The sequence below is a fragment of the Haliaeetus leucocephalus genome, unplaced genomic scaffold (genome assembly GCF_000737465.1).
Source record: "Haliaeetus leucocephalus isolate CR32 unplaced genomic scaffold, Haliaeetus_leucocephalus-4.0 Scaffold144, whole genome shotgun sequence".
In the NCBI taxonomy this organism is placed as follows: Eukaryota; Metazoa; Chordata; class Aves; order Accipitriformes; family Accipitridae; genus Haliaeetus; species Haliaeetus leucocephalus.
The window spans coordinates 295986-323886 of record NW_010972580.1 but is presented as its reverse complement, the minus strand read 5'-3'; the positions used below and the strand labels follow the sequence as shown (position 1 = coordinate 323886).

Sequence of the window (27901 nt, the reverse complement as noted above, 5' to 3'; positions counted from 1 at the left end):
GTACTTCATCCTTAACTGGTCCTGGATCCCCAGCCAGTGCCAGTGTTGCTGCAGGACCCCAGCTCTGGATGGAGCCCGGGGTCCTGTGGGAGGATGCTGAAACAGGGGTGCCAGCACCCACGGCACTTGGGGAAATGGGTCAATCCTGGTCCATCACTGGTGGGTGGGTGGGTGCTGTGGGGTCCCCACCCACAGCCAGGCACAACCCTCAGGAAGTACCAGAAACAAGGACCCCCTCTTGGGTTGCCCCAATTTGGGGGGATGCCGCAAGGCCACATTCTCAACCTGGGGATAGCAGAACAATTTTTTTGGGAAAAAACCCCAATAAACACCCATTGATCTTGCAGCAGGACACAACTGTGGGATGGGGGGGTACAGCACCATGGGAGGGTGATGTCCAGCCCCACGGGGGGATGCAGCACAGCTGGGGGCACCCACGGGAGGGACTGTCCTGGGTGGCACACGGGGGCTCTGAGCCCTGAGATGATGGATAGTCTGACCAGCACAGGGGGGACACTCATCCCTCTGTCGCAGAGGGGGGACTGGAGGTGGGACAGAGACCTCCTGGAGATCATCAGCTCCAACCTCCTGCTCCCTGGGGGTGCTCAGGGCCATACCCCGGCAGGTGCTGGGTGTCCCCAGGGGTGGCGACGGGCAGCCCCTGCCTGCGTTTGACTGGGGGACGAGGGGCACGGCTCAGCCACCATGGTGCTCCAGAGCGGTGGGGGAATTCAGGCACGTCGGTATCCCCCAGCCCATCCCAGAGGCTGGCTGCCCTGGGAAGGCCCCAGAGCCCCCCCAAAAGACCAAGCCAGGGGTTCTGAACCCCCAGTTTTGGATCCCTCACCCTCCTCCAGGACAACTCATCCCACATTTAAATCTGTGACCCATTTTCCATTACCACTCCAGCCAAACCCCTCCTGTGCCACCTCAGATCAGGCTCCAGCTCCCTCTCTGTAGCAGCCAGTACCCTGGGGGGGCTCCCCACATCTCTCAGGGGCATCATTGCACCCCCCCTCCTCCCAGCACCTCCCACAGCCGTGATGAGCCCAGGGAAAGGATTCCCTGCACATGCCAGCACCCAATCCCTCCCCACGGGGCATCAGGGAGCTACACCAGTGTGTGTCCCCCTCTCCCTGTGGACCCCCCCTCTTTTCCAAGCACCTTCCTCCAGACCCCCTGCACCTGCTCCCTTCTCCCCCCAGGACTCACATGCCCACTGGTGACAAAAGCCTTTGGGTACCCCCTGGCAGCTCAAAGCCACCCGTGAAAGCACCAGGCTTGCCTTTGCCAGGAAGTTTGTTGAGCGTTTTAAGCACGGTGGTGCAATGGGCCCCCTCTCCACCCATGCCAAAAAACACCTTGACACTCTTGTTAACAGCAGCCACTTTGGTTTTCAACACTTTTGTGCAAAAGTGGGGGGGGCAGAAGCATTTAGAGGTGGAGGGCAGGGCAGGACATGGCAGGGACATGCCTGAGGTTGGGGAGCAGGGAGGGGGATAAGCCCCAGCCCTCCTCCTTTCCCCTCCCCAAGCTCTGCCGCTCACCTTGTTATCATCGCTTTGCAGAGACTTAACGAACTGAAACCTGCAGCAGCCCAGGGATGGAAGGAGGGCAGGTTTGTCTCAGCCTGGTTTTGGCAGAGAGGAGCTGCTGTGGGGTCACGCTCAGCTTGGGGGGCTCACATCCACCCCCACCGCATCCCCCCCACCCCGCGTACTCGGGGGCTGGCACACACGTGTGCAGGGAAGCATCTCCCACGCTGGTTTTGTCAGACAGCTGCACAAGGGAACAGGCTCCAGGAAACACCGATTGTCTCCTTGGCCACGCTGCAGCAGTTCCCAGCACTTCCAGGGCAGACCTTGCCTGGATCAGCCCCACACCTCCCTCCGTGAAGCTCGGCATGGGGCAGGCAGGGCTTCGAAGCTGTGACCTGCTGCCCTCAGGCCTTCATCTTTCTCCACGCAATAATTAGCCACAAACGCAGCAACAAGGTGAGGAACCTGCGGCATCGAGCACAGCCCAGCTGATCCAGCATCTGCTCTGCACCTTAGGGAGGTCTGCAAGGTTGCCAGCCCAAGGGTGACAACCTCTCCCAGCACTCTCCTGGTGGTCCTCAGGACCACAGTGAAAAAGGGCATCAGTGCTTCACAGGAGGGGGTCTACACCAGATGACAGCAAGCGTATCTCCAGCGAGAACATCTGACCCAAGGCCTGAAGGGTCCCTGAAGTCCACAAAGCCGTTCCTACAGTCCCCAAGACCAGGGACCCCCATGATGTAGGTCACTGGTCAACATCAGGAGGGGGCAGGCAGCACCCAGGGCTCCCTCTCCCCTCCACAGAAGGGCCAAGCTTGGTGAAGGACAACCAGTGTCAACCCCCATCGAGCTGATCTCCTAATGCCATCTCTCCTAACGTCCCAGGGAAGATCAGTCTCCTCCATTGAGCAGCACTACCATGAGGTAACCCAGTCTCAGCAGAGGACAACTGACCACCTCGAGTTTTGGCCACATCCGCCAGTGGATCTGGAGGGACCCATTCCTAGCTCACCATGCAGGCCAGGTCACCCCTCTGCTGTCTGAGGGGCACAGAAGAGCTGGTCTCTCCCTCCAGGAGACCGAGCACATCCAGATGTTGGCCAGTTGGTGCACCAAGCCCGTTTCTACCTCTCTTCCAGGGATTATCCTCCACCTGGGACAGCAAGCAGCTACAGGGACATGTCCACAGCAGAGTCCCATGCCTGGTGTGGTTCAGCTCCTGCAGCAGCATTGCTCAGCCCTTTGTAACCTGTATAGAGTCTTCATTAGGTAAAGAAGAATCAGTTTGGCTGTTGCACTGCAGAATTATTTAGCTCAGGAGGAACTAAGTCTCTAGGGTCAGGCCTCCTGCTCACAGCAAGGCTACCTTATCCAGCTGCTCAGGGCTTCACTTCAAGCCTTGAGCAAAGGAGGATGGTTGCCCTTCACGCAGGACTTGAGAAATCTCCAAGGATGGACAGACCCCACTGCTCTGGGTGCCTGGCCCAGGGCTGTCCCACACTCCTGGGCAGGGAGCCTTTCCCAACCTGCACCTTGGAAGCCCCAGTTTGGGACACCTGGCACCACTGAAAGGTTGGCTCCATCCTACTTGGAACTGTCCTTCAAGAAGTGACAACCTCAGCCTCCTCTTGGCAAGGCCAGCCCAGCCCAGCCTCCATGATCTCTCCTTGGCCCCATGCCCAGGCGAGGTCCATAGTCTCCAATGAGTGCTCTCCAGTTTCTCCACATCCCTCTTTACCTGGGGCCACCCCACACACGGCCACCACCGCGCTGGGTACAACAGCTTCCCACAGCCTGCTGACCACATTCCTAGGACAAACCACACATGGGGTGATGTTATGTGACCAGAGCCACTGCTGCCCTGTATTCAGCCTGGTGCCCACCATCATCTGCACATCCTTTCCAGCAAGGTTTCTGCCCAGTCATCACCTAGCCTCTACTGATGGACTTTTCACAAGATTTTGAGTTGGTTATGCTTAGGTCACCAGACAAGTTTTACCTGGTGCACAGCCAAGCAGGATCTCATCTTCCATTTTATTTCAAAGTTTAAAAGTTTGCTAAAAAAACCCCAACTTAGTACCAGTTACAAACATCCGTAAATACTCAAAGACATCCAACAAAACCCCAAATCACATCAACACAGATCTCACCCCCAGGGCCCCCCTCCCCACAGACTTTGCACCTCCAAGGACTGGGTGAGAGGAGGAACAGGCCATGCTCTCAATCTGGAAGGGCAAAGAGCATATTGCTGCAGAAGAGATACTTCCAGAGAAAGACTATCCTGTCAGCAGCCCACTGAGGAGTTAAAGAAGGAAGCTATTGGCTCTAAACATTACTGGCAGTGAGGAGGGAAGATTCCAGTCCCTCGCACAGCCAAGGACAGTGAAACCACCTCATCACCCATCAGTACCCAACAGGAGAGCTGCCCAGGTTGTCTGCAGTGTCTGGAGACCACTGTGCAGCCAACAGTCCTCGCTCTGGTTCTCGGCTGTACCTCCTGTTCCTGAGAGGGAGGGTGGCTTGTTAAATTCCTTTCCAGCCACTTCACAGCTCCCACTAAGGGCCCAGAGAACAGCCAGGAGGTGGTTTTAGCTAGTCCAGCTGCCAAAAAAGGTCTCGAACATAGGGAAAGAGGTCCCTTTTGTCTCTGTGCAGCAGTTCCGGCAGTTCTTGTCCTCTTTGTCTGCCCAGGCAAGCTCTGACTTCTGCTTCAGGACCGAGCAGAGCTGAGACTCATACCCACTGTCCTTTACATTGACATGTGTCCTTTGGAGCAAGTCCCTGTCCACAGACTGAATCCTGCCATCCTGGACACTCGTTAGTGTGGAGAGCAGCTGGACATCCCAGTCTGACTCAGAAGAACTTCTGCTGAAGTCATGATCAGCCTGTGCATTATGTGGAAGAGGCTGAAGGAGCCCGGGGCATGGAGCCTGCTCTGTGCTGTGGCCTGGGAGGTCAGGTAGTTCGGGTGCTATTTTTTGTGCTGCTCTGACACAGAGCAAGCAGCAACATCTGGCTTCAGCCACAGGCAATTTTGGAGAGGGCAACTGGCCAGTAGGACAGCTGGTCTTGCTCATTGTGCTCTCCAGTTCAGGACTATTCACATTTCTGTGTGTGTTTTCATTCTCCCCTCCGAGCTGCTTCCCTTGGGAACTCACGTTCACTCTGCTCCAGCCACGCTCGCTGACAGTGCTGGCTGCTGCAGCCTCTGTGGGATCAAAACCCACAGACACAGCTTCAAGGGAACCCGGCCGTGATGCAGGGTCCCCAGGGTTCCCACAGGGGCACAGGTCCAAACCAAGGGAGCTACGAGGTCTGTTGGAGAGCTTTGTGCTTAGGGGCAAGCTGCCAGCCTCCACCACACCAGGCAAGCCTGGCTCAGACATCTGTCCCGCACTCTGTCCACCCATCCCACCATCCACTGGGTTTGTCTGCTTAGACGGAGAGAGGTCACTACCCAGCTCCAGCCTGGGCTTCTTTCCTACCTGGGTGCTCTGTCTGGAGGAAAGCCGGCGTTTCCTGGAGGCAGGCAATGCTTGTAGAAGATGGCCGATAGACCCAAGCACTTGCTGTTTATGAGGTTCAGATGAAGAAGCAATTGCCTCTCCAGCATGAGTGGCTGCTACGTAAGTCCTCCAGCCCAGGTCAGGAGCCAAGCCTGAATCTGTATCCCCCACTGCAGACTCCTCCGTGGCGCCAGGCACAGCACAGACCCCTCTGGTGAGTTCTGCTCCAAGAGGCAGCCCCAGAGAGCTGTTCTTAGACAACCCCCCTCCTTCTCTGGGATTACTGACCCTGTCCCTGGGCAGGCAAGGGGAACATCCCTTGGTCTTCAGGCCATGATCACGCTCAACATCAATTAACAGTTCCACAGCACCCTGCTTAGGCTGCTCCCTTTGCTTTCCCAGCTCTGCTGTCAGCATCTCAATTCCTCCAGTAACTTGTGCTTGAGGCGCTAAGTGTTTGTCTGTCAGGCAAGACCGAGGTACCCTGAGAAGAACCATCAGTTAATGATCACTCTCTAGGCCTAGTAACACCCTCCCCCCAGTGAGATGAAGTGTTTTTTGCAGTGCAGGGTGTTTGAAGCCCTTGCTCAGGAGACAGTAAGAAATTTTAGACCGGTGAGGCTCAGCAAACAGCGATACTGCTGCTGGCAGAGGAGATGGGCAGCACGAGTGCTCTCTCAGCCTTCTCAACAGCCCAGGGCCCAGGCACAGGAGTGCTACAGAACAGCAGGGTTTGTGTCAGATGCAGGGAGAGAAGATATGGGCTCAGCTGCCCTTTCTAGTTTAAGAGGCACTAGAAGTCCACGGGGAGTTTCCCAAAGCAGAGAAGACACAGAAATGCAAGAAGAACATCTCCCACAGCTCATCTAAACCTTGCCTGGCAGGTGCCAGGTTGATCCTGCAGTCAGCTACAGCCCTCTGCTCCCCACTGGCTGATTGCCTGGCAGAGGGCATGAGCTAGGGACCAGTACCACAGCAGCACCGAGACTCAGGCCCTGTTTCCATGAGTGTGCTGTGTGGCACCATACTGCTTTTCGGCTCCAGGAGTTACCAGACTTGCAAAGACTTACTTGGCTGACTGCTCCACAAAGTTGTTGGTGAGCTGCGAGATGACATGATCCACAGGGGCGTACTGTGAGTCGTCCAGTGCAAACCGCTTGTGCTGGGAGCTCTGGAGATGCTGGAAGGTGGCAGAGGCCCTTTTAGCAACACTTATCCTCTGATGGGAGGGAAATTTGCAGTAACAGCCACTTCCCACAGCCTAACAGACTAGAGAACGAACAGCCTTTTCACAGAGCCGTTGTTTGGAAGCAGATTTGGGAAACATAGGCAATGCTGTTAACCCCAGTTGCTTACAGTGAGTATTCTGTTCCCATAGACACCTGCTGATGAGAAGGTTGTCTCTATATCTAACAGCAGCCTACAGCTTTCCCCAGCAGCTAGTAAAAATGCAAACTCCAAATGCAGTCTATCACTAAAGGGTGGGCTCTGAAAGCCACATTGTTTGGCATCTTCCAGGAGATAAAAACCCTCTTCCCACCTTTTTAATCAGCCTGTGCCCCCCGACTGCTCTGGAATAGGCTTCTTGCCTTACAGATCAGGTAGCGGGATGATCCCTAAGGCTCTCCTAGCCCCAGAGATGAGCACGTCATGCTCCAATCTTCAAAACCATTGTTTGCATACACCAGAAGTTCAGAGCACAGCTATACTATGGTTTTCATCTATGGGGCTGATCCTACGAGATACCACGAAGGCTGTGTGTATAGCAATCTGCCTTCCTTCCAAAATGATTCGTACTGATAATGGGCACATCATGATTAACTAAGCTGCTGAGTGGCCCCTGTAACTTTTGCAAGGAACCAGGTCCCAGGGGAGCCTTTACCTTCTGTAGCTCTTCAAAGGTCTCTTGGCAGCACTCACAAAATCCCCTCTTTTTCTTTGGCACAGTGACTGGTGTGGACTGGGGGGTCTTCTCCCCCTCGCTGCGCATCGGACAGCCTTCCACACCCCTGCAAGGTAATAGCAAAGATCTTCCCTGCCCTCACTTGATAGCATCAGCAGGTACCCAGCTGCCTGCGTAAGGGCCAGGGAGGCAGTGCTGCCTTTTATAACTACAGCTGTTTAACCCAGAACAGGGCTCCTTTCACCTGCACCCAGAAGGCAAGTGATTCTCTAAATCCCAGGAACCAGCAGGGCAGCAGTTAGCAGAGAAGTTGGGTTAAAAACTTGTACAGAAGGAGCTACAACCTACCTGGCTCTGCAAGAATTAGAGAGGCTTTTCAGAGGCTCAAATGGGCTGGAGCTTTTGGGTGCCAGGAAATTCAGGTTGGGAAAGCTTTTGAACTGGTGATGGAAGGGTCGGAATTGCCTGAAAGCAGCAGATCAGGACATCAGACTTCTAGCAGTGATAGCATGGTTAGAGAGCTGTCCCCCCCTCAGAGGAGCTCAAGGTGCTGTCTCATTTATGATGGGATACTGACCATCGCTGTCCTTTCATTTGGCTGTTCCAGAGATTTCCCATTTCCCACTGGAAGTCCTAAACCTGATTCCCAGCAACAGCACTGATGGCGGGGATGTTTTGGACAGAAGGCAGGCTTGCCTGCTCAGGTAGAAACCCACCTTTTGCCTCCAAGGCACATCAGCAGCAGCCAGTGCAGTATTTTCAGCTACACAGCAGCATGGGAAAGTTTTGGTTCCCAGATGACATCTCCCTCTTCACACTTTATTGCATGCAGCAAGTAAAACCTAATATTTGACTCTGCAGCTGCCTTAAATGTTGTCTTCAGAATAATTAATTAATGCTCTGGACACCGTTAGAGTTACAGAGTTGTTAGAAACACCACAGAGATCAGATCCCCTTGTGCTGGATGCTGTAATCAAGTTACAGGCCCTGACCTCATGTGTTTCAATCTCTTTCCTCATTTCAGAGGACTCAAGCAGATTAAGTGACCTGCCAAGGATCACAAACAGAATCCGAGCAAGGAAGTAAACTCTGTTGTCAAGTCTCGTTTAACACCTTTCCCCCCCGCCCCTGACATATGAGCCACCTAGATTGTTTCTCTATACTCCATTTGCCTCCCTCTAGGAGAGTGTCAGCTTCCCTGTAACAGGTTCTTCAAAGAAGCCACGCTTTGCCTTGCGGACAGAATATTCACTGCAAATAAAACCAGTAAAGGACTCCTTCCGTGGAAGCCCCTGAAGTTTTAAGGTGAAGGCATGATGTTTAGAAAGACCTCATTTACCTGCTCTGGTCTTCAACCTTCAGAAAAGGAGGCTTCAATTTTCCTGCTTGAAAGAAAGCTGGTTAGAAGTTGCCCTGGCCATATTCCCTACTTATTCATTCATCCCCCAACAAAATGGGGCTACAGAGCCAAGCTCATCAGTACTTCTGACACCCACAAATGCCAAGTGATGGCTAAGAGCAGCCAAAACAGCTCTTTGGGTAATCTATGACAACTCCCACCTCCGGAGTATTCAGTAGGGTGACCAAACCCTAGAGGCAGCCCAAACGTGGACTGTTTCTGCCTTTAAAGAACATCCAACTAAGCCCTTTGCATCTTTAATGTCTACTCAGTCTTATCAGCCAGTGGCCTAAGCCCAAGCCTCCAATTCTGATCTGAATCCTAAAAACTGTCACACATCCTCAACACAACATGCTGCCAAGCACAAGAGATGAGTTTATAAGAAAGAAATTGCAGCAGCAGTCGCACAAGCACAGAGCTCTGCATCAACCCTTCCAGCACCTTTTTCTCCATTTACCTTTACACACCAGCCTGGAGTTCAGAATGGCTCAGGCCAGGATAGTTAAGTCAAAGCAGTAAGAGCTGCTGGAGACAAACCAACATGCTACATAGGCAAGCCTAGCACGAGAACGCTACTCAAGAGCAATATCTGGCCTTTGCTTAGTCCCTGAGGAGGGCAAACAGCAGCTATGCTTCCTGCAGAGGCATAATGTATATTAAGGGAGCAGAAGAAAGCCTCAGCAGTGCATTCAGGAAAAGGTTTTCAGAGCCCAGCTGGGAGAAGAGGCTACCAGCTCCCTCCTGTCTCACAGGTATGTTCAACTCACAAGTGATAACATTATGCTCAGCCTGAAAATCTGAATACAGATATGGTTAAGAAACAAATAAACACCAAGGTATTCCCACAGGGCATCTGCTTGACCCTGAAACCAAACCTCCTTTGCCTCCCTTGTTGCCTCTGAAGGGCAGTGTTTTGTTTTCTTGTGTTCGCGGCACTCAGTGCTATTTTCTCCAAAGAAATTTTAACCTCATCCTCCAGAAAGGCTGAGTCCACCTCTCCTCACCAGTTAGATCCTTGAGCCTCATCCTGAACCTACATCAAATGTGCTGTTACGTCACTAAAGTAGCTATTTAAGTACAGGATCAATTTTTCCCATGTAAATGCTGCCACATGCTTAGCACTTCTGAAAGCAAGGCCATGTTTAGGGCCCTAGATAAAACTCAGACTGGTGCGCAGGTCCTGAGCTCTCAAGGCAGAGTGCTGAACAGTGACAAACGGTTCAGCTGTCACAAGTCCCCAGGCATGGTTCAGAGTGTGCCACAAAGAAGAGCTCTGAGCCTGCAGCAGACGATCTGCCTTATCCGTCAGCTTTTTGAGCCTTTTTTCACCACCTTCCCCCCGCAAACTGGAAAATAATCTTCCAAGTGTCACACACAGAATCCAGGTTGGGGTCTGCTCTGAGGTATTACTGAGTGTTCACCCTCCAAGGAGCGAAGTCAAACAAGTCACAAATTAACTTACGTCACTGGTGCCAATCTCAGTACCACAATTGGCTCTTGTCTAATTGCAGATGAGAATCTGGTTTCCCCCCCCCTCCCTCCTCCTTTGGAAGTGTTATCCCTAGATTGGTGTCTCAGCAGTACATTTCAGCCTAACAGAAGTGAGTGGGTTGTGAGGAACACGCTCTCCTCTGTAGGATGCATTATTCTTCAAAACTTCGTTCGAGCCAGTGGATTCAACGTGCAGTGCCAGCAGCACAGTTCTCAGGTGCCTCGGGATTGAGGGAGCTGCTCTGCAAACAGTTTATGGGATTTTTAAAAACACTGCCTGAAATCAAAGGCATAACATCCTTAGCTGTATTAGCAGGCTGCAGCTAGACTCAGACAAGGAGTTACAAAACCCATTCAAGAGAAACTGCCTTAACACTTGGCATATTTTGGATTGCTGAAGTTTCAGATGGATTTTCAAATTCTAAACAAGGCTTCTTCAAGTAGCTCCACATCTGAGTGTAAATAGGAGCACAACTTCCAGGCCTACCTTTGCGACATTTTGATCCTGATGTGAGGCATTTTGCCTAAAGGAAAGAGTGACATATTTAGTATGGGAACCAGCACAGGCAGAACTGTAATTACTGATCCCAGAGCAGCAAAGCAAGATTACAGCAGTCTCACCCACCACTTCAGAGCTCCTGCATCAGAGACTATATCACCTCCCCCTGATATTTTGTCTCCCAAGTTACCTAGAGTTAGTTTAAATGCAATATACAGACTGCCACTCTCTGATCTTATACCCTACCTTCTCACTGACCTCCACAATGCATTAAAAAATACTTTAGAAAGCCAGCGTACTAGTCACATATGATCTTCGTTTTACGCTTAGTCCCTTAAAGTCAAAATCAGTATTACCTAAGCTACAGATGATGTTGATAACTAACAGATGCCTCATTCTCATCTGGTTTTAGCTCCAGTTTATAAAAGGAAAAAGTCTTTGAATTTTGTCATCTCCATCAATAAACAGACGCACCAGATTGCCCAGTGTTGGATGAAAACCTAGGAGATCACCCTGCTTACTAGCCCATTAGCACTAGAGGAGCGAGAAGGACTGCTTAGAGCTACCGAGGGATCCTGAGCACCTCAGATTGGCTGGAGTTCAGTCAGTTACCTCTGTCTTCTGGCACCGTTTCCTTGCTCCCGAGGTGGCATGCAGCAGCTGTTGAGTGTATGACAACATTTCTGCACAGGTGGGATGTCAAAGAGCCGTAGCTCAACAAGAGAAGGTGAGCTGTTCCCCTCCACCGACTGCAGCACAAGTATAACTCCCCATCCTCACTGGGGAAATGCACGTAGCACCTGAGCCTGCCATCCCCTGGCAGAGCATCACCAATACACAGTTAATTTGCCCAAGAAGGCGGCAAGAAAGAGTGCTTTCTTTGAGGGATGGAACCCCGTTTTGCTCTTTCGCAGAGCTGAAGGCTAGCTTCAAGTCTCTGCAGAAACAAGACACCGTTAGGAATTTTGCAGCATGCAGACCAGACCCCAGCATTAGACAGCCCTGACAGGCTTGCAACACTGCTGCGGTTCAGCAGAGCTGGCTGCTCAGGAGCATGTAATAGCAGTGGCTGCCTCCATCATGCACCCAGACAAGCTCAGCCACGGCTGTATGTCACTGTCATTGCACACTCAGGAACCTTTTACTCCAGACCTATTATTAGAATCAGAGTTTCACCATCTGTCTTTCTCATCACCCCCTCCCCATTCATCACTGAGACGGGAAGCGCCTTCCAGCACAGATCCTCCAACATCAGCACTTCCTAATTAAAAACGACCAAATCCTGTCATTTCCATGATCTGTACTTCTAGGTCTGTTAGTAAAAATGGTCTTTTTGGAACAAATTAATGCACTGACCAAGCTATTAACATTTTCTAATATTACAGCCTCAGTATACTACAACATACTTCGTTTGCTATTGTAAATGTGACAGTAGCATGTTCTATACGTACAAGTTAATCTAATTTTTGAAGGGCAGACCTAGCTAGCCATGGCCAGGATGGCATCAGTCAAGTACCAAGTATTTCTTGCAATTTCTTCCTTCTCCTGTACCACACTTGCTACATTACTTCCGCTCCACCTGTCTCAAAAATCACTAATTACCAACAGCTAAATTTCAGCCTACAGAGAAGGATACCATCCACGTGCAAGACCTGGACTCCCCACAGGCGAGCGTTGGCGAGGATACTGCTGCCACTGCAGGTGTCCTGTACAAACAGAGAGGTTTGGCAAGGTACAGCTCAAAGCAGAGATGGCTGTGTGAGCACATGCAGCTCCAAATCTAGTTTAGAGAGATTTTCCTGTTGCCCAAGTGACAGACCATTGCGTAGCTGTTATTAAAATCAGGGCAGAAAAGGCTCAAACTCATGCTTTATCTACCCCAAATTAACAGTAGCATCTAGGTCAAATTTTTAATCTCTGCTATAGCATGAGCTCCTAAGTGGGCACTGAGATTCTTTTGGCCACTTGTGATATTAGTGAAAGGACTCCAGGGGAGCCTTTTGCCCCAGCTATGCAGCTTTAGTTCTTTCTAGGTTAAAAATTCATCTAACAATGGGTCTTGTGTTAATAATTGTCTTGTGTTTAGCACCCATACCAGCCCCAGAATCTGCTCCCTTCAGCAAGCAGAGGCTCTGGAGAAGTGGTTGGCACTGGTTCTGCACTGCTCAGCAGTACTTTGAACATACCCAGCTAGAGAAAAGCCCATCCACATACTGCTCACCTGATTCTTCATGGCCTTCTGTAGCAGTTCCTTTCCCCTGCTGATCAGAGCCTGCAGAGAAAGAAGCCAAGTACTATGTTATAGCAAAGAGCTACCAGGCAGCAGCAAGCTGAGGACAGCATGGCTGTCCAGTAAGAATGATTTCTAGTGATACCCGCTCTCTGCTGGGAAGGGAAGCCTGGCCAAAACTTCATCTCAGAGACAGCAGGACTGAGCATTTCCAGGGAATGCAAACCGCAGAGGCACCCATTAGGTCTACACTAAGCAGCTGTTCAGCCAAGGCTTAGCTTTTACTGAACAGCAGTGAATAACCCAGAGAAAGCCAAGAGGAAGCAGCAACTTAGCTTGGAGACTCTGCCTGCCACATCTCAATGGGCTGGCAGGGGTTAGGAACATCCTTGCTAGCCCTTCCTGGGAACAGAGTCTCATTTGCAAGCCAATGATTTCAGCAAATAGGTTAAGCTTTTTGTATGACAAGTGAGCTTTTTGTATGACAAGTGGATAGCGCTGTGAGCAAGGACAGGCGAACAAACACTGTGAGTGAGCGAAACCCCTCACATTAGCTCAGGCTTCCCACCTCCAGGGGGTCCAGCTCCAGCTGGCAGAGATGCCCATGGCCTAGACTGGGTTAGTAGGCTCTCCCCAAAGTCACAGCTTCCAGTGGACACCAGCGTTCAATGCAGTATGTTGGAGCTTTGGCCACAAACACTACTGACCAGAAATCCCAGCCCCGGCAGGGTGAACAGGACTTAGAGAAATCCCTTCTGGCAAGCTGCCCTTGTAGATCTCCTCCCAAGGCAATGGCCTTGCCCTACCTGTGTCTGTGAGCCCACATCCAGAGCCTGCAACTGTTTTATCTTTTCTACATTTCTCTGGCTTTTCTAGACACACCTCTGCATCAGAACAATTGCCTATTCTGTTGGGAAGCCAGCTAAACCCTCCATTTCCTCTGCCATTTGAGCAGATAACCTTGTTTACTAGCTCAAAGCTGTGACATGCATATTTGAGCAGACAATGATGTGCAGATACAAGGAGCATTGGTATGAATATGAACAGCCAGACCAGGGGGAAAAAAAAAACCAAACCCAAACAACAACACACAACACGTTTGCTCAGAGCAGGAACGAGTTTACCTTCCAACACTGGTCTCAGGTTCTACTCTATAGATCCCTTGGGCCAAACATTGAGGTGGCCTAAACCTTAATAGCTCTTACAGTGTCTGGTGGCTTCTGGCGAGATCTGGTATTGTTCCCTTTGGAGGTAGAAGGCATTGGGCTCATGGCTTTTGCATCTTCTGAAGTCATGCTGCTCTGCTTCTCAGTCCGAGTCCTGGCTTTGTCTCGTTTAGCTTCTTTGTTGCTGGAAACCACGTAGCTGATTTCTTTGCTTAGGAAGCTTTCGGTCACCTGCAGCAAGAGACGGAACAGAGCAGCTCTGAAACTGTCCAACTCTGAGCTGAAAGAGTCCTGCTAAACAAGAACTACTGTCTCTAGCTTAACCCCCCCACACACAATTAAGGGGCTGCTGAAAGCACTCATTTCTACAAGTGGTTCCTTCTTCCATTCCTTACTGCTGTCTCCCAGAAGGAGAGGAGATCCTATGATGCACAGAGAGTGCATGCCCTAGGGATACACCGCAAATAATCACCAGAACCTTCAGATTGAGACTTCCATGATGCTGTCTACCATGACCTACTCCTCAAGCAGTGGTTTCAGAAAAAAGCAATAGCTGAGAAAAAGGCCCTGGATATCACGCATGAGTGTGGAAGAGCTCTGTTCTCAAGAGAACAGAACACATTTTAGCAAAATAAAGTAGAAAGTGAACAGCTGGACAAGAAGCTCCACACAGAACAGGGCAGTAGGGAACTAGAAAGCTGAAACATACACACACCTTTGCACAGATGCTAGAAGTCCAAGGAAGAGGTGGAAAACCAAAATCTGGGATACTAACAGTAGGCTTATCAGAAACTCAACAGAAGGCAGACAGTCATGGGGCACTAACACATGGGTATGAAGCCCACAGACAGACAAAGATCTGAGCAGTCTGAAATCACGGCCGCTGAACAAGCCGGCTCTGCTGCGTTACAGAATCCCTGTGGATTGAGATCCCAGATCCACCTGTGTGAAGTACCACATGTGACACTGCAGGCTGCCCCGCAATAGTGACTTGTGTTAGGGGAGATCAAGGGGGCTGCAGACACAGAGGAGAGTAAATCAAAATCTCCCCATTGAAATAACGCTCCAGGGTGTTACCACCCCTACGTCAAAGCTAACTTCAAGACACCACATGCAAGTCCAAGGTCATAAGATGCCCTTAACTTGGTCCTGAACAACACACAGGACCTGGGTTTGGATATCACTACTGAAGAGCACAGATGGTGTCTGTGGTACAATTGAATTCAGCATCTCCACAGGAGCAAGAGGAATGAGAACTCCACTCCCGGTGGGCTGCATTTCAGAGAGGGAAGTGACCTGAGACAATGTTTGATGAGAAACTAGAGGGACAGTCAACAGGCTAAAATTATTTCCAAGTAATGTGGCAGCTATATGTAGAGAAATAACTGACTGCTGGGAGCAAGCAGTTCTCAGACTTGAAGATGTACAGCTAAATAAGAGATGCTATGAGGAGAGTGTCCCCGAGAGTTGACAGCACATCCAGGGGAGAACAGAAAGAAATCAGCAAGTTCAGCATGAAGGTGCAATTCAAAAAGGGAAAAAAGTGCAAGTCAGCTTCCCCACATCTTTACAGCCAAAACATGATCCTGGTGGCAGAGATACAGCAGCAACAAGAACTAAATGAAGATTTTACACCTGTGTGTAGCATTGAAGGATTTAAGGAAGTTTTGGGGGGCACACAAGAAATTCACCTCAGAGATTAAACAGTCTGAAAACAAGTAGCAACAACTATAAGGACGAAACTGTACCTAGGAGTTATCAGGAAACTGAAACATGAAACTGATGAACGACCAGCTGCTGGGTACAACCCCTGTCCTCAGTTCCAGCCCAGGTGACTAAAGCAATGCTACTTTTTGAAAGGGCTTGGGAGAGGATATACAGAATTAGTGAGCAATATCAGCACCAAGGAAATCTGGAGAGGCCATGAAGAATGCCATATGGATGCACCCAAATGACAGCTTCACAGAGGGAAGGGTCCAGATGGCTTTTCTGGGAAAGCCAAAAGAAAAAGCACACAGCTCCATGACAAAAGAGACTTGGCTGGCACTACCCTACTTTACTCTATGTTGAATTCCCAGAAACATTTGGAAGTCCCACAGCTTCCCTAAAAAATTAGGCTGCCACAGGCTACTGTGAGGGATGAGGGGGAACCTGGCAACCAGTTACCACTGCCCAGAAGGTGCTCCCCATGACCAGGCAACCAGTTATCACTGACTGGAAGATGCTCTCATCACCAGATGACCAGTTAGTACCTACTGGAAGGAACTCCCATCACCATAAAACCAGTTACCACCTGCCCGGGACGTGCCCCCATGTCCAGGCAACCAGTTGCCATCCGCTGGAAGGTGCTCCCAGGACCAAGCACCCAGTTACGCCTAACTGGAAGTCACTCCCACAGTCAGGCAACTAGTTACCACCGTCTGGAAAGTGCTCCCATGGCCGGGCAACCAGTTGCCACCACCTGGAAGGCAGGGGCAAGCGGTTTTCGTAGCAGCTAGTCACAAGCGGGACCGTGCTGCCTAACGACACCGTGAGGGGTCCAGAAAGACCCAGCAGCGAGGCGGCGGGGAGCAGCGAGGGGAGGAAGGCGGCAGGCGATGGAGGGCGGCCTCCTTCCCCTAGGGGCTCCCCGGCTGTGAGGCGAGGCCGGGCGCCCACCGGGGACCGGGAAGGGGAGCCGGGCGGTTGCTTCACGACGCCAAATTCAACACCGGGAGCAACGAGGGAAAACGGCAAGCCATTAAAATAGGAGAGCAGGCAGAGAAACGGAGCGAGATGGGAGGCGGGGGCCGCCTCGGTCCCCCGGGCACCCGGCGGAGGCGGCCCCGGGAGCGAGGGGAGGCCCCGGGAGCCGCCGCGGCCGCTCACCCCGCCGAGGCGCCGGATGACCTCCGCCAGCTCCCGCGCACTCCGCCCGCTCGGCAGGTCGAGGTAGAAGGACTTCCCGCGGAGCGGCCGGGGGGCGGCCGGGCCCGCCATGGCGCCCGGGGGGGGGGGCCCCCCCGCCGTTTAAATTCCCGCCCCGCCCCTAACGGCGGCGCCGCTACGGCGGCCGCGCAGGGACACGCCGCTCCCCGAGAAGGCGGCGCAGCGCGTTCGCCGCTCCTGGGGGGAAGGAACGGGGCGCTCGGGGCGGCTGGGGCGCGGCCACGGGCACCGGCGAGCCGCCCCGCCGGGTACCGCCGCTCTCTGTCTGCGGGCACGGAGAAGCCGATCCCTTGAGCTCCTCCGCTCTCCCGCCGGCGCCGCCATCAGTTTGTCCTCCGCGGCCACCGTCGCGCCTCCCACCCCTTTCTCCGCGGGAGGCCGCGTGCGCATGCGCGGCGGAGGCGGCGGGGCTCCAAGAGGGGGGCGCCCGGTGGGGAGGCGGCGGGTGGTTTCGCGGCCTGGCTGGCGGCGCGGCTGGAGGCGCTGGGCCTCGACCGCGCCGTCTACGGTGCCTACATCCAGGGGCTGCTCCGCGAGGAGGAGAGCGACGAGGAGCGGCTGGAGGCGCTGCGCGGCGTCCTGGCCGCCTGCCTGGTGAGGGACGGGGTGGGGGGGTTCCCCTGGGTGGCGGCCGCGCCGCGCCGCCCGGGGTGAGGGGCTGGTTCCGGCGAGGTGTTGCCGCCCGGTCCGCGCCGCTGAGCTTTCCGTCTCCCCGCCGGGACTGCTCCACGCCGCCGGGAGGCGACGGGCGGCCGCGGCCTCGCTGGGCCTGGAGAACCGCGGGGGACGCGCGGGAGTCGCTCCCCTGAGGCCCTGGGGTGGCTAACCGCCTTCCCCGGGGGGGTCCCCAACACCTCCGGGGGTCCTTCTGGGCTCTTTAGGTGTTCGGAGTTTGGGGGTTTTTGTTTGCTGGGGAGAGGGGTTTGTGCCGGTTTTGAGACTGATGGGAAACTTTGGCAGCCACTGCGGAGCATGGCTGTTCGTGTGGGGGAAGAAAAGGGTGGGTTTTTGTTTGTGCGGAGGACACAGGGTTCAGCCTGCCAGCTGGGTGGCTTTCTGGTAGTGCCTAAGTGTGGCGTAAGAACTGATTTTTAATGACAAATCCTTTAGAGTGGCTCACCGGTAGCTATGTTAGCTGGTGGTTGCTTGTCCAGCAGATCTCGTTCCTCGCAGCACAGTGTTGTTTTCCAGGAGTCAGGCCCTTGCATCAGGCTGGAGCTGGAGTCTGTCTCCCAGCTGGGACAGAGATTAACCAGGTTGTCAGCTGTGTGTGGGCAGAGGCTTGCTTCTCCCCCCACCCCCAAAACTTCTGGGAGAGAGTTAGGAGAGTGCAGAAAAGAATTTCTCTTCACTAGTTATCTCCTTTGTGGAGCTGCAGGATTTTTACAGTGTCTGTATCTCAGACTGTTGCATAAATGGATGTTTTGTAGTGTAAAATGTTAATAGTGAGTGCATGCTGCTGTTGATCAACAGTCTGCTCAGTGGCTATTGCTGACTTCCTCCCAAAACATCTGTATAGGAGCACAAAGCCCAAAGGGACTTGGTTGTTATAATCAGCTTTTTGTTATAGGTAACTATATCACGTAATTCCTTCTGTTCACTGACTGCGTGCCGTTTTAAATTGGTTTTCCTAGAAGACAGAGCACCTCTTTGCTGCCTTCCACCATCCCTTCCCCACCCTGGGGCACCAGCAGTAAGTAAAAGAAGCATAACTGCAGTAGTGTAGCTTTGTGCCTAAAATAATAGGAGAAGCAAACAGTGCATCCTGCTGGTGTCAGGGGCAGAGCAAAATGTCTTTGGAAAATGCTGTTCTAAAATAGCTGAGGTTAATTAACTTGCCTTCATTTCACCACCAAAGGCAGAGCCTGTGTCTGATCCTTGACCACGCCGGTTGCAGACTCACAAGCCTGAGGTGGGCCTTGCCTTTCACTGTGCATGCTCCTTCTGAGCTCTGAAGTACGTAGTGCGGTGGTTGTCCCTTGCCCCGCAGTAGGCTGCGTTATGTTCTGATATTTCCTCTTTTCTCTTTAGTGCTCAGTTACCCTTCTTGTGTGCTGCCACATGGTTTGAGAACCAGTGCAGGGTTTTTGTGTTCATCGAGTTCTGGGCTGTCTTTATCCTGTATGTGTTGTACCACAGCCCCCTTTCTTCTCTTCATTTTCTTCTTTGTGACACAGTCACAGCTGACTCTTGCTTCGTTTGCAGTTTTGAGCTGTTTGATTTTTCTGCAATTCTTGTAAAACATTTTTGTCTCTTGAACCCTCAAACTTTTTAAATTTTGTTTTTTTTAGTTGGTGCATTCTTTTTCTTTTATTTGTAGAGACTATGCTTATTTCTGTATTGACTTTTGAAACAATCTTTTATTTGGTTAATTTGGGGCCTTTCTTGCCAAGTCTTTTATCTTTGTTCTATACACAAATTCCAGGTAATTTTTTCTTTGTTTTTGACAACCCTCATGAAAATAAATTTCAGGTGACCTCTGCACTCATATCCATGGTTCCTCAGTCCTGACAATGTCATGCATTAGTTCCCTGAGTTTATTCAGATGTAACCATTTCAAATCAAGAAACTTAGAACTGAGATCTATTTCTGTTCAGGTCTTCTCTTTAAACCAGACAGAATCTGTCTCCCTTGTATTTTCCATAGTTAATTTTTGTCTGTATTTACTAACCTCTAAACCAACATCATTTCTTGTTTGTTTGGGGAATACTTGATGAAAGTATTTGGTAGTTGCATCCTCAGCTCTCTGAACTCCACCACTATTAGTAGTGTTTGCTCTTATACGTGGGGAACGAATCTCCCAGAGGCACAGAAGTCAATGCTCTGCTAGAGGTCTCCATCCAGACTGCAGTCAGATGGAAGGGTGCTACAGCAAATACCCCGCACTTTGTAGCAGAACTTCTCTTTGCTTCCTTCCATAATGGTTTAGTTTCGCCCAGGCTGCCCCGTCATGTTTATTTTCTGTTGCTTCATTCGTGTCCATTCACACGCTGTCATCTTTGTCTTTCATTTCTTCCTTTCTCTAGCTCCAAGGCTGTTTTTTCATTGTTTCTGGAATTGCTAGAACATCTCTCACTTTTGTGTTCTTCTCCCCTCATAGGCCTGCCTCCCCCGATACAGAAATACCTGATTTGTTTCTTATTGCTCAAACCCTTGTTAGAAGGTTGTGCAGGTCTTCTGCCATTCATTTTCCTTCCCACTTGCTGCCATTTCTTTATCATCACTTGCCTGATTTTCTTCCTTCTGCATACTGAAACCAGGTGCCCAAGGAGTATGTCTCTCCCAGCCTTCTCTCCTGGCTTAATATAAAGTTACTTATTGTTTTGCCAGCCTTGATTCCAGCAGGCCAGTATTCCCTGCATTCAGGGCAGCCCATCCATTGAGGACAATCCTTTTACTATGAGTGTTTCTGGCACTTAAAAACTTTCATGTCTTCCGTGTCCTTGAACCATGCTGATTTTCCTTACCTTTTCATGACTTACTGTGTGTCTGAGGGCTCAAGGTTCCCTCTGACTGGCACTTGGAATGATGTTTCGGTGCACCTCATCCTCATTGCTGGTCTGCTTATCCAGCATGTGTTCCTGTGAGGATCCCAGTGTCATCTCCCGGTGGGAGTGGGGTCGGTGGGTTCTTCCAGACCTAAACCACCCGTTTTCATACCTGATCTTAGCAGATTAGGCATCATCCTGTCCTCTGGATCTACTCTTGTTAAAGGCATGTTGACTTCTTAAAATGGAGTCTGATATCAGTGGGAATTGCAAATCCTTTGTCCTTCTGCTGTTTCTCTGATTGCAGATCACCTCCTCTCACAGCCTTGAATATCCTGCGTGTTTGTTCTTGTAGCATGTCCTCCCCAACCCGGGGACCTTGTTCTGTTGTGTGTACAGCCATGAACTGTGCTCATGATCTGGGTGCTTGGCTGCATTGTGTGATGGCTGTGTGTCAGTTCTCCTGCTGTCTGCCTGTTACACGCAGAATTTTGTGCTTAGCTGTTGTAGGCTCAGGGTAGGAGGACTTTACTCTGAGTTGCTCTTTATTTGTATTGGAGCAAAAGGTGGGAATATTTTTGTGTATGTTTTTATCTCTTTGTCTGTCCCACAGTTGTGGAGAACTCAACTTTTCTTGCTGTCCCCCATGCAGGTGAGCTTTGTTCTGCTGGATGGGTAATGTTTTCAGTTAGAATCTGTCCTGGAACTTCAAGGTGCTTTTTTTAGGTACCTGGTGCCCAAATTTTCAAGATGAGGATCCTGAACTTGATGTCTTTTTGGTGGAAAGTCTGTGTGCAGGGGATTGGTGTGCTCATCTTTGAAATGCCAATTCCTGCACACCTGGCTGTGAAAGGTGGGGAAAGGGGCAGACGGCGGAGGTCTGGTTTCTACATACCTGTATAAGAAATTCTTTTCTAGGCAGAGTTTATCAGGTTTTCTGCCTCCCAGAGCTAGCTTTTGGCATAGGCAGGGTAGGCGATGGCCAAGGCTGGCAGAACAGCTCTAGTAAGAAGTCACCATTGCTTTGCTGTTTGATTTGTCCCTGCTTGAGTGCAGTGCTGCTGCCCCAGGAGAGCAGGATGACTGTAAGGATTTGCAGGCAGTGCCCGGACCTAGCCTGAGCATTAATAGCTGCAATGCACTGGCCAGACCTGCTGAGGTGCAGGGGAAGAGGATTTCTCAGTCCCAGCTGTCTCATTCCTCAGGTGTCCCTGGCCACATAGTTTACATTTGGTATCAGCTCTCCTCAAGTGCCTCTGCCTCTCTGCTGCTGGTTTTTCCTAAGCAAACCCCATTTAGTGTTAATGAGCAGAATAAATAAAAAAATATTGACACTTTCTGCCTGTTGTACACATATGTCTTCCCACTGAAGTGCCCCTGGTTGTAACTCTTCGAAACACTTTTTTTTTATCAGGATTGTGTTTCGTGCCTGGATTCAGCTTCTGTAACCTGAACTCATGTATCAGGCAATTCTTACAGGAATGCTGTGACCGCAAGTGCTGAGATTTGGTAGAGTAGTGTGTCGCCTGTCCTCTGCTGGAACTTGAATTAAGGTGTTGATCAGTCCCCTGAGAAGCTGTACGTAGGCACTGAGCAGAGAGCTAGTTATGGTGGAGCACCACAAGCGAAGGATCTGGTGATGGGAATGCTGTCCTCGTGCTGGTTGGGTGCGTTTCCTTTCTCCTTGCAGTTTAGTCTTCCTCAGTAATGAACAACAGTGTGAATACATTCCGCTGCCACCTCTAGATTGTGTTTAATGCTCCAGGCAGGTCAAGGGGGACAAGAATATCCCTGCTGGTGGGAGGAGATGGTCTATCAGTACCATCAAAGTGGTTTCAGCTCCATACTGGCCCTGACTCAAGTTTTATCCAGTCTAGTTTATTTACTTTATTGAGATTGGCTTGGAGGTGGCCTTTGAGTAGCTTCTCTGCAGCCTTGCCCAAGAAGAGAGATGATGCTGGGCAGTAGATTTCTAGAGCAAAGATACCCTGATTGCCTTTCTTCAGTGTTTGTAGGACTGTTGCACCTACAGAGCTAGCCACTATGAAACCAGAGTGTGTTGTTAGAGCTGTATCATGAAAAGTAAACCGCTGTGGTGATACAGCATCACCTGGCGTGGTGCAGAGCTGTTGGACGGCAGCCTTGACACCTTGTGTTTGCCTAGCAGGTCAAGGCATTCTCTAGTCCTGAGCTGTGTCAACAAGTAAGTGCATTGCATGACTTGTGTCGTCCCAGGTTAACCAAAGTCCCATGTATGCATTGAATGAGTAGATGTCGTGTGAAAAGCTGTATCACTTGAGCTTATTGCTGGGTGTTCAGATTCTTTGCAGCTGGTACTTTTCATATCTGATTCATGCTTGTTTAAAGCAGACCAACTTTGTTCCAAGACTGAGAAGTCTCTTTTCCCTTACTAGGAAGAAGATCTCTTAAACGATGTTTGCAGGGAAGTAGTCGAGAAGTGGTCTGAATCTCAGATTGTTGACGCCAAAGAGAAAAAAGAAGGTAGTGTCGCTGCTCGGTGTGTCTTTCCTCGTGGTATGAGTAATTTGCAGGGCCTTCCCAAGATGAGAACTGTGTGTTCATCCTGTTAGGAGTTAACACCAATGCTGCTAATATGTTTGCAGATCTGACTTGCTTATCATTGCCATTGCTGCTTTTTTACTGTTTTGTCTTGAAATATGAAATGAGGATGAGTAGTTTCACGTTTAGCTGTCCCTAGTATTCTGCTGCTCTTTGGGTTCATAATCCTGCAGAGGAAAAGCTCTCTTTTTTTTTTTTTTTTTCCTGTAGGATTTTTTCAATTTCCTTTCACAAAACACCTAGGGCTTTCTATCCATTCAATGCTAGCAATGTAGCGATGGCAGCTAGCACTCTGATGGTAGATGCAGTTGTTATGATGTAAAATGCCTATGCTGCTTCAGTTTATGCTAGTTTGGAAAGCAGGTGTTGTTAATACAACTACAACTGCACCTATGGAGAGCTGTGCTGTCCCTTCTGCTGCTGCTCACCCCAGTACACATCAGGAAAGCATCCTTATTTTCCTCTTTCAAAATCTTCTCTTAAAACTGTCCTTTTTTTCCATAAATGCTTGTAGGGGGGGAAGCTCTGTGAGGCTGCTGCTGCTATACTAATGCTGCTCCTTTCCCAGTCATGTATATAGCCCCACTGTTTCTTTGTACCCTCTCTGAATTCATCCCTCATCTTCAGCTGTTGGCTCGGGAGCGAAGACCTCTGTCTTGTTCTTGTTCATCGGGGGAGGCTTGTTCTGGTCATTGAGCAGAGCTCTGGAGTACAATGAAGTCATATGCTGGAAAGATTTTGCTGGTTTAAGCATATTGCATGGATCAATTAGTCATCTTCCAACTGCACGGACCTAACCGTAGCCTGTGACAATGTAACATCCCTTTTGGCTAAATCCTGCTTTTTGTTTGCTTTGCTTTTTTTTGTTGGTTATGGTTGCAAACAGAATATTGTCACCGACTGATGTCATTCTAGAAGTAGTTCTCCCAGTGAGCCCTTATCGTGAGGCCTGTGTTTATATCGCACTTTTCTTGTCTAAACCTCAGCATTTCACAAATATCACTCACCTTCTCTTTATAGATGAGGTGGCTGAACCACGCAGTGGTTCAGTGGCTTTCCCTGAAAATTCACTGAAGTCTGTCCTTGGCCTAACCTTGCCTTTGGCTGGGGACAGGGAAAAGTTAGGCTATTCTGTGCATTAAATGAAATAAATCTCTCTTTTGGGGACATGTGATTGGAATTGCTAGAGCTGCTGCTGGACTCCTGCTCATAGCGTTGGTTACCCACAGGGGTTTTTCTTACTTGTCACAGAAAGAAGGTAGCAGTATGTGTCTAGGTGGTTAGAAGTGCAAGGATTTAATTATTTCACTGTGGTTCCACAAAAGGATAAATCCCCAATGACGTCAGAATAACAGAATCCTGAGGATAAGTTATTAACAAACTAAAAAGAATTTGGTGTCAAAACCCAAATGTCATTTTAAGAAACGTGCAGCAGAACTTCCATGTTGAAAGGTTAATCAGCTGTTTGTTTCCCTAGGTAGGTAGAAAAGAAAGAGTATGAAACTCATCAGCCACTTTGGGTTTTCAGAATTTCTATTTGATGTGGTTTTAAGTACGTAGTTAAACAAACATATTTAGCTGCTTTTAACCAGAAGACAATGCAATTGGGAGTAAAATGGATTTTCATTAGCAAGAGTCTTATTATTTCAAAGTTTCATCGTGAAACTTCCCTTGCTCCAGGAAAAATAGCACCTGATCATGGCTGTGTGCAGCATGGGGGAATTCCTCCTTGTGAGGAGAAGCTGGTGTCACATCACCGCATCAGACACCATGCTGGCCTGAACCATCCCCTCGGTGGCTCTTCAACAGCTCAGGCTCTCTCAAGTCTGAGACTGAATTCCCCAAAACGGCCGGCTCGCTGTGCTCTGTGCATTGACAGCACCACTAGTGACCTTGTGAGAAGGCTCATGGGAGGAAGGGAGGGGGTGAGGCTTCTCCCTTTAGCTCTGTGCATTTGACCCCGGTGACAGCTGCCTCCCTGCAGATGGGACGCAGCCTGTGACAGTGGGACGGTGCCTTTTGGGGACTGCAGATGTAGGAAGCAGCGGTGTGTGGCATCTCTTAGCTGGGACTTCACTGCTGTGTCTGCAGGGACTGACTGATGCTCTGAGTCTTCTCCTTGCCAGATGAGATCCAAGCCATCGCCAGCATGATGGAGAAGCAGGCCAAGATTGTGGTGAAGCCAAAGGAGGTGTCCCAGGAAGAGAAGCAGAGGAAAGCCGCCCTCCTGGCCCAGTATGCCAATGTGACGGATGAGGAAGAATATCCTTTTCCTGACCCAGTTGAGACTTGGTGCTTTAAAGGACAATGTTTATTAAAAATCTCCTAAACCAATGCCCTCCCAGCTTTGCAGTGCCTGGTGGGGAGAACTGGGGAAACTTTTCAGTCTTCCTTCTCCATGATAGAATAACTTCCATGGAAAAAAGCATGGAAGCTCCTAGTTTGTGGAGTGCCATGAGCAGATGCTCCTTTAAGTATGTTTCTCTGCCATTTCCAACATATGTTTGGCTGAGTAAGGTTTGCCCAGTCCAGGTGTGTTGCAGAAGAGGAGTGAATCACCTCCCAGTAGCTGTGCACAGTAGTTTATGTATTGAAGTTATGTCTTGCTTTCTGGTGAGAAAACCATGGAAAAGATCCTCTTTAGAGAGAGTATGTGTAGAGTGGGAGAATTTAAAGTTAACTCTTCATAGTGCTGAAGAACAAGTTCTTCATTGAAGAGCAAAGTTGAATAGGAGGGGAGGGAGCTGAATATGGGGGTTTGTGCTTGCCTGGTCCTTGATTGTCTGTATTAATTTTTAGCTTCTTCCTCGTGGCTTGATAAAACTATTTGACATGTTTTGAGTTAAGTGTGACTGTCTAGAGGCACAAGTTAATTACTGATGTCCATATTACCTTAATTCTCTCACTGGTGAGGATGACCAGGATGGATCGATTGCAACAGCAGTAAATATTGGATCGGAAAAATGTATCCTTTGAATTCTCAATGAGTTGGGCTTTTTGGAAGGAAGGCAGCTTCCACGGTGAGCTTCCCATCCATCCTTATCCATGTTGATACTCCCTGTTTCTTGAGGGCCACCTTTTAAGTTTGGTGATTCATTTTTCTTTTCATGTAGCCTGACCTTGCTCATAATGAAAGTCTTAAGAACCTGTAGGCAACTTGATTTTTCTAGGAAAAAATCCTTTCCTAGAGAGCATATATTTATTCTACATGACTTTTCTATTTAGAAAAACAAGCAGAGATTCCTTTTTCTTTCTTCATTCCTCATTCCCAAATTCCTTACTTGCTTGGCGAGGAAGGTGAAGAGGGGGGTAGAATAAACCAGCCCATGTGCAGCTTCACCCAGAGCGTTGTCTGCCCTTAACACGCCACCAGCGCTGTTCCGAAACACAAATGTGGAGGATGTCTTGAATGCCAGGAAGCTGGAACGGGAGCTACTGCGAGATGAGTTCCAGAAGAAAAAAGAGCAAGATAAACTCCAGCGAGAGAAGGATAAGCTAGCCAAGCAGGAGCGGAAGGAAAAGGAGAAGAAAAGGACACAAAAAGGCGAGCGGAAGCGATAGCTGGGGTTTTCCAATTGGACTCTGATGGGATAAAATTAATGACAAATATGGGGTGTGTTTAAAAAGCAGCAGAAATTCTGGGCACGTGGCTGGCGAGTGGTTCTTTGGAAGCGCTTCCTTTTTTCTTTTAAATTTAAAAAAAAATTTTTTTTTTACATAGCAGAAAAGAAATTTCAAGCACCTCCTAAACTCGAAGCGTGCCATGTGCTTGTGGTGTCAGATGTCCCAGTCAGTTATTGTGGCCAATGTCTGTACCAAAGAACGGTGAAGTGATTATGTCCGTGTCTTTAAATTGATTTTTACTTCTAGCCACTTCAAGCAAAGCAAAACAAGATGTAGGAGAGGGCTTTCAAGCTGGCTGCGTCCTCCTGCTGGCCTTGGTTTGCAGCAACAGCGTGTTAGGATTTGAGAACTGAGCAGAGCCCCTTTCTGACTTGTAATTAAGGACATGCTGCTACAGGGCAAATGTAAATTTATTTACACTAGCCTTGAAAAATGTATTTGCAAATACATGTATTTATACTGCCATGAACAATGCTATGTCTTCGTTCTGGCTGACCTCAGCGAGGGTGAGTGCTGTTCTGCAGCAAGAGAAAGGAAATGTTATGAAATATATATGAGTTGCAGCTACGAGACTGCATCACCCACAGGCTCTTGGTGAGGTAAAGGCTGTGCTGATTTGAGCATCAGCCGCAGCAGTAGCAGATCGGTTGAGTCCTTACACTATTTTAAGACTACATGCCGGTAGCTGGAAAATGGTGCTCCCCGATGTTTCATGTGGGTGAACATTGACTGTTATTTCTATGGCAGTTGCCAGGGCGAATGCTTTAATGCAGGCTCAGCACTGAGTGGCTGTAGGCAACTTGGATGTGCTGGGTTTACAAGCCAGTTGCTCTCACCAGGGACAGCTGCAAGTGGGAGCTGTCTGTGGGGGCTGAATGCTTCTCTTGCCCCAAAGGGCTTGTTACTTGCTGTTTCCAGCCGTTTTCGTGATGGTGTCACCTGCATCTGGAGAGAACACTAATTTCTGTAAACTGAGTGTGAAGGAGGAGCTGCAGCACTTTCGGGGGCACAGAAGGAACGGGCATGCCTTGCCCCTGTGCTGCTTTGTGCTCTGGCTGTGGTTTGCTGGCGAGGTGCGCTTCTAGCAGGAGGCGGCTCCTGAGCTGCTGGTGGTGCCTGTCCCCATCGCCTGCTTTCAGCACCAGTCTGATTAAAGGGTCATGCCTCCTGTTTAATTAGCTGCTGCAAGTGTGAGTATCTAACTGCTTTATCTTTGGACTTGAATAATAAAATTGGTTGGCCAAGGAAGTGGGTTCCTCTCTGTCTGAACATTACGGTTAGCGATTGCGGTGCCCGGTGGTGCGGTGTGGGGGCTCTCCCCCAGCCTGTCCTGTGTCCTCACTTTCCCCTTACCCAGCAGCAGTATTTCTGAGGGCTGACCTGTTGCTGCTGTGGTGCTGGTCCTCATTTATTCACACCTCATTTCCCGAGGCTGCATTGCCTCCCTTCACCTCTTATGTGGGGCTTTGCAGGGCAGTGAACAAGCTGTGCTTGTCCCCAGGGCTGGGGTGGTGCAGTGTCACATTTCAGGGTGGTTCAGGCAGCTGCC

At 50.0% G+C, this 27901-nt stretch overlaps 3 protein-coding genes across 3 annotated transcripts in view; 1 reads left to right on the top strand and 2 right to left on the bottom strand.

Moving 5' to 3' along the window:
- Positions 1–2012, bottom strand: part of ADAM11 (ADAM metallopeptidase domain 11) — a 12675-nt gene extending 10663 nt beyond the window's left edge. Inside the window, exon 1 of the mRNA XM_010561434.1 lies at positions 1884–2012. Within this exon, the coding sequence (XP_010559736.1) occupies positions 1884–2012 (129 nt within the window). The remainder of the gene's footprint in view (positions 1–1883) is intronic.
- Positions 2013–3941: 1929 nt separating this feature from the next.
- On the bottom strand, positions 3942–16711 carry DBF4B (DBF4 zinc finger B). The gene is made up of 11 exons (XM_010561432.1): positions 16601–16711; positions 13772–13963; positions 12558–12608; positions 11973–12042; positions 10949–11019; positions 10325–10361; positions 8287–8329; positions 7296–7412; positions 6927–7053; positions 6115–6224; positions 3942–5528 (listed from the first exon to the last, which is right to left on the bottom strand). The coding sequence occupies exons 1-11, from the start codon at positions 16709–16711 to the stop codon at positions 4127–4129; spliced, it is 2331 nt and encodes a 776-aa protein (XP_010559734.1). The 3' UTR covers positions 3942–4126.
- Positions 16710–27520, top strand: CCDC43 (coiled-coil domain containing 43). Its single transcript, XM_010561431.1, has 6 exons — positions 16710–16714; positions 17038–17254; positions 22563–22650; positions 24855–24990; positions 25635–25693; positions 26102–27520. The coding sequence occupies exons 1-6, from the start codon at positions 16710–16712 to the stop codon at positions 26287–26289; spliced, it is 693 nt and encodes a 230-aa protein (XP_010559733.1). The 3' UTR covers positions 26290–27520.
- Positions 27521–27901: the final 381 nt, after the last annotated feature.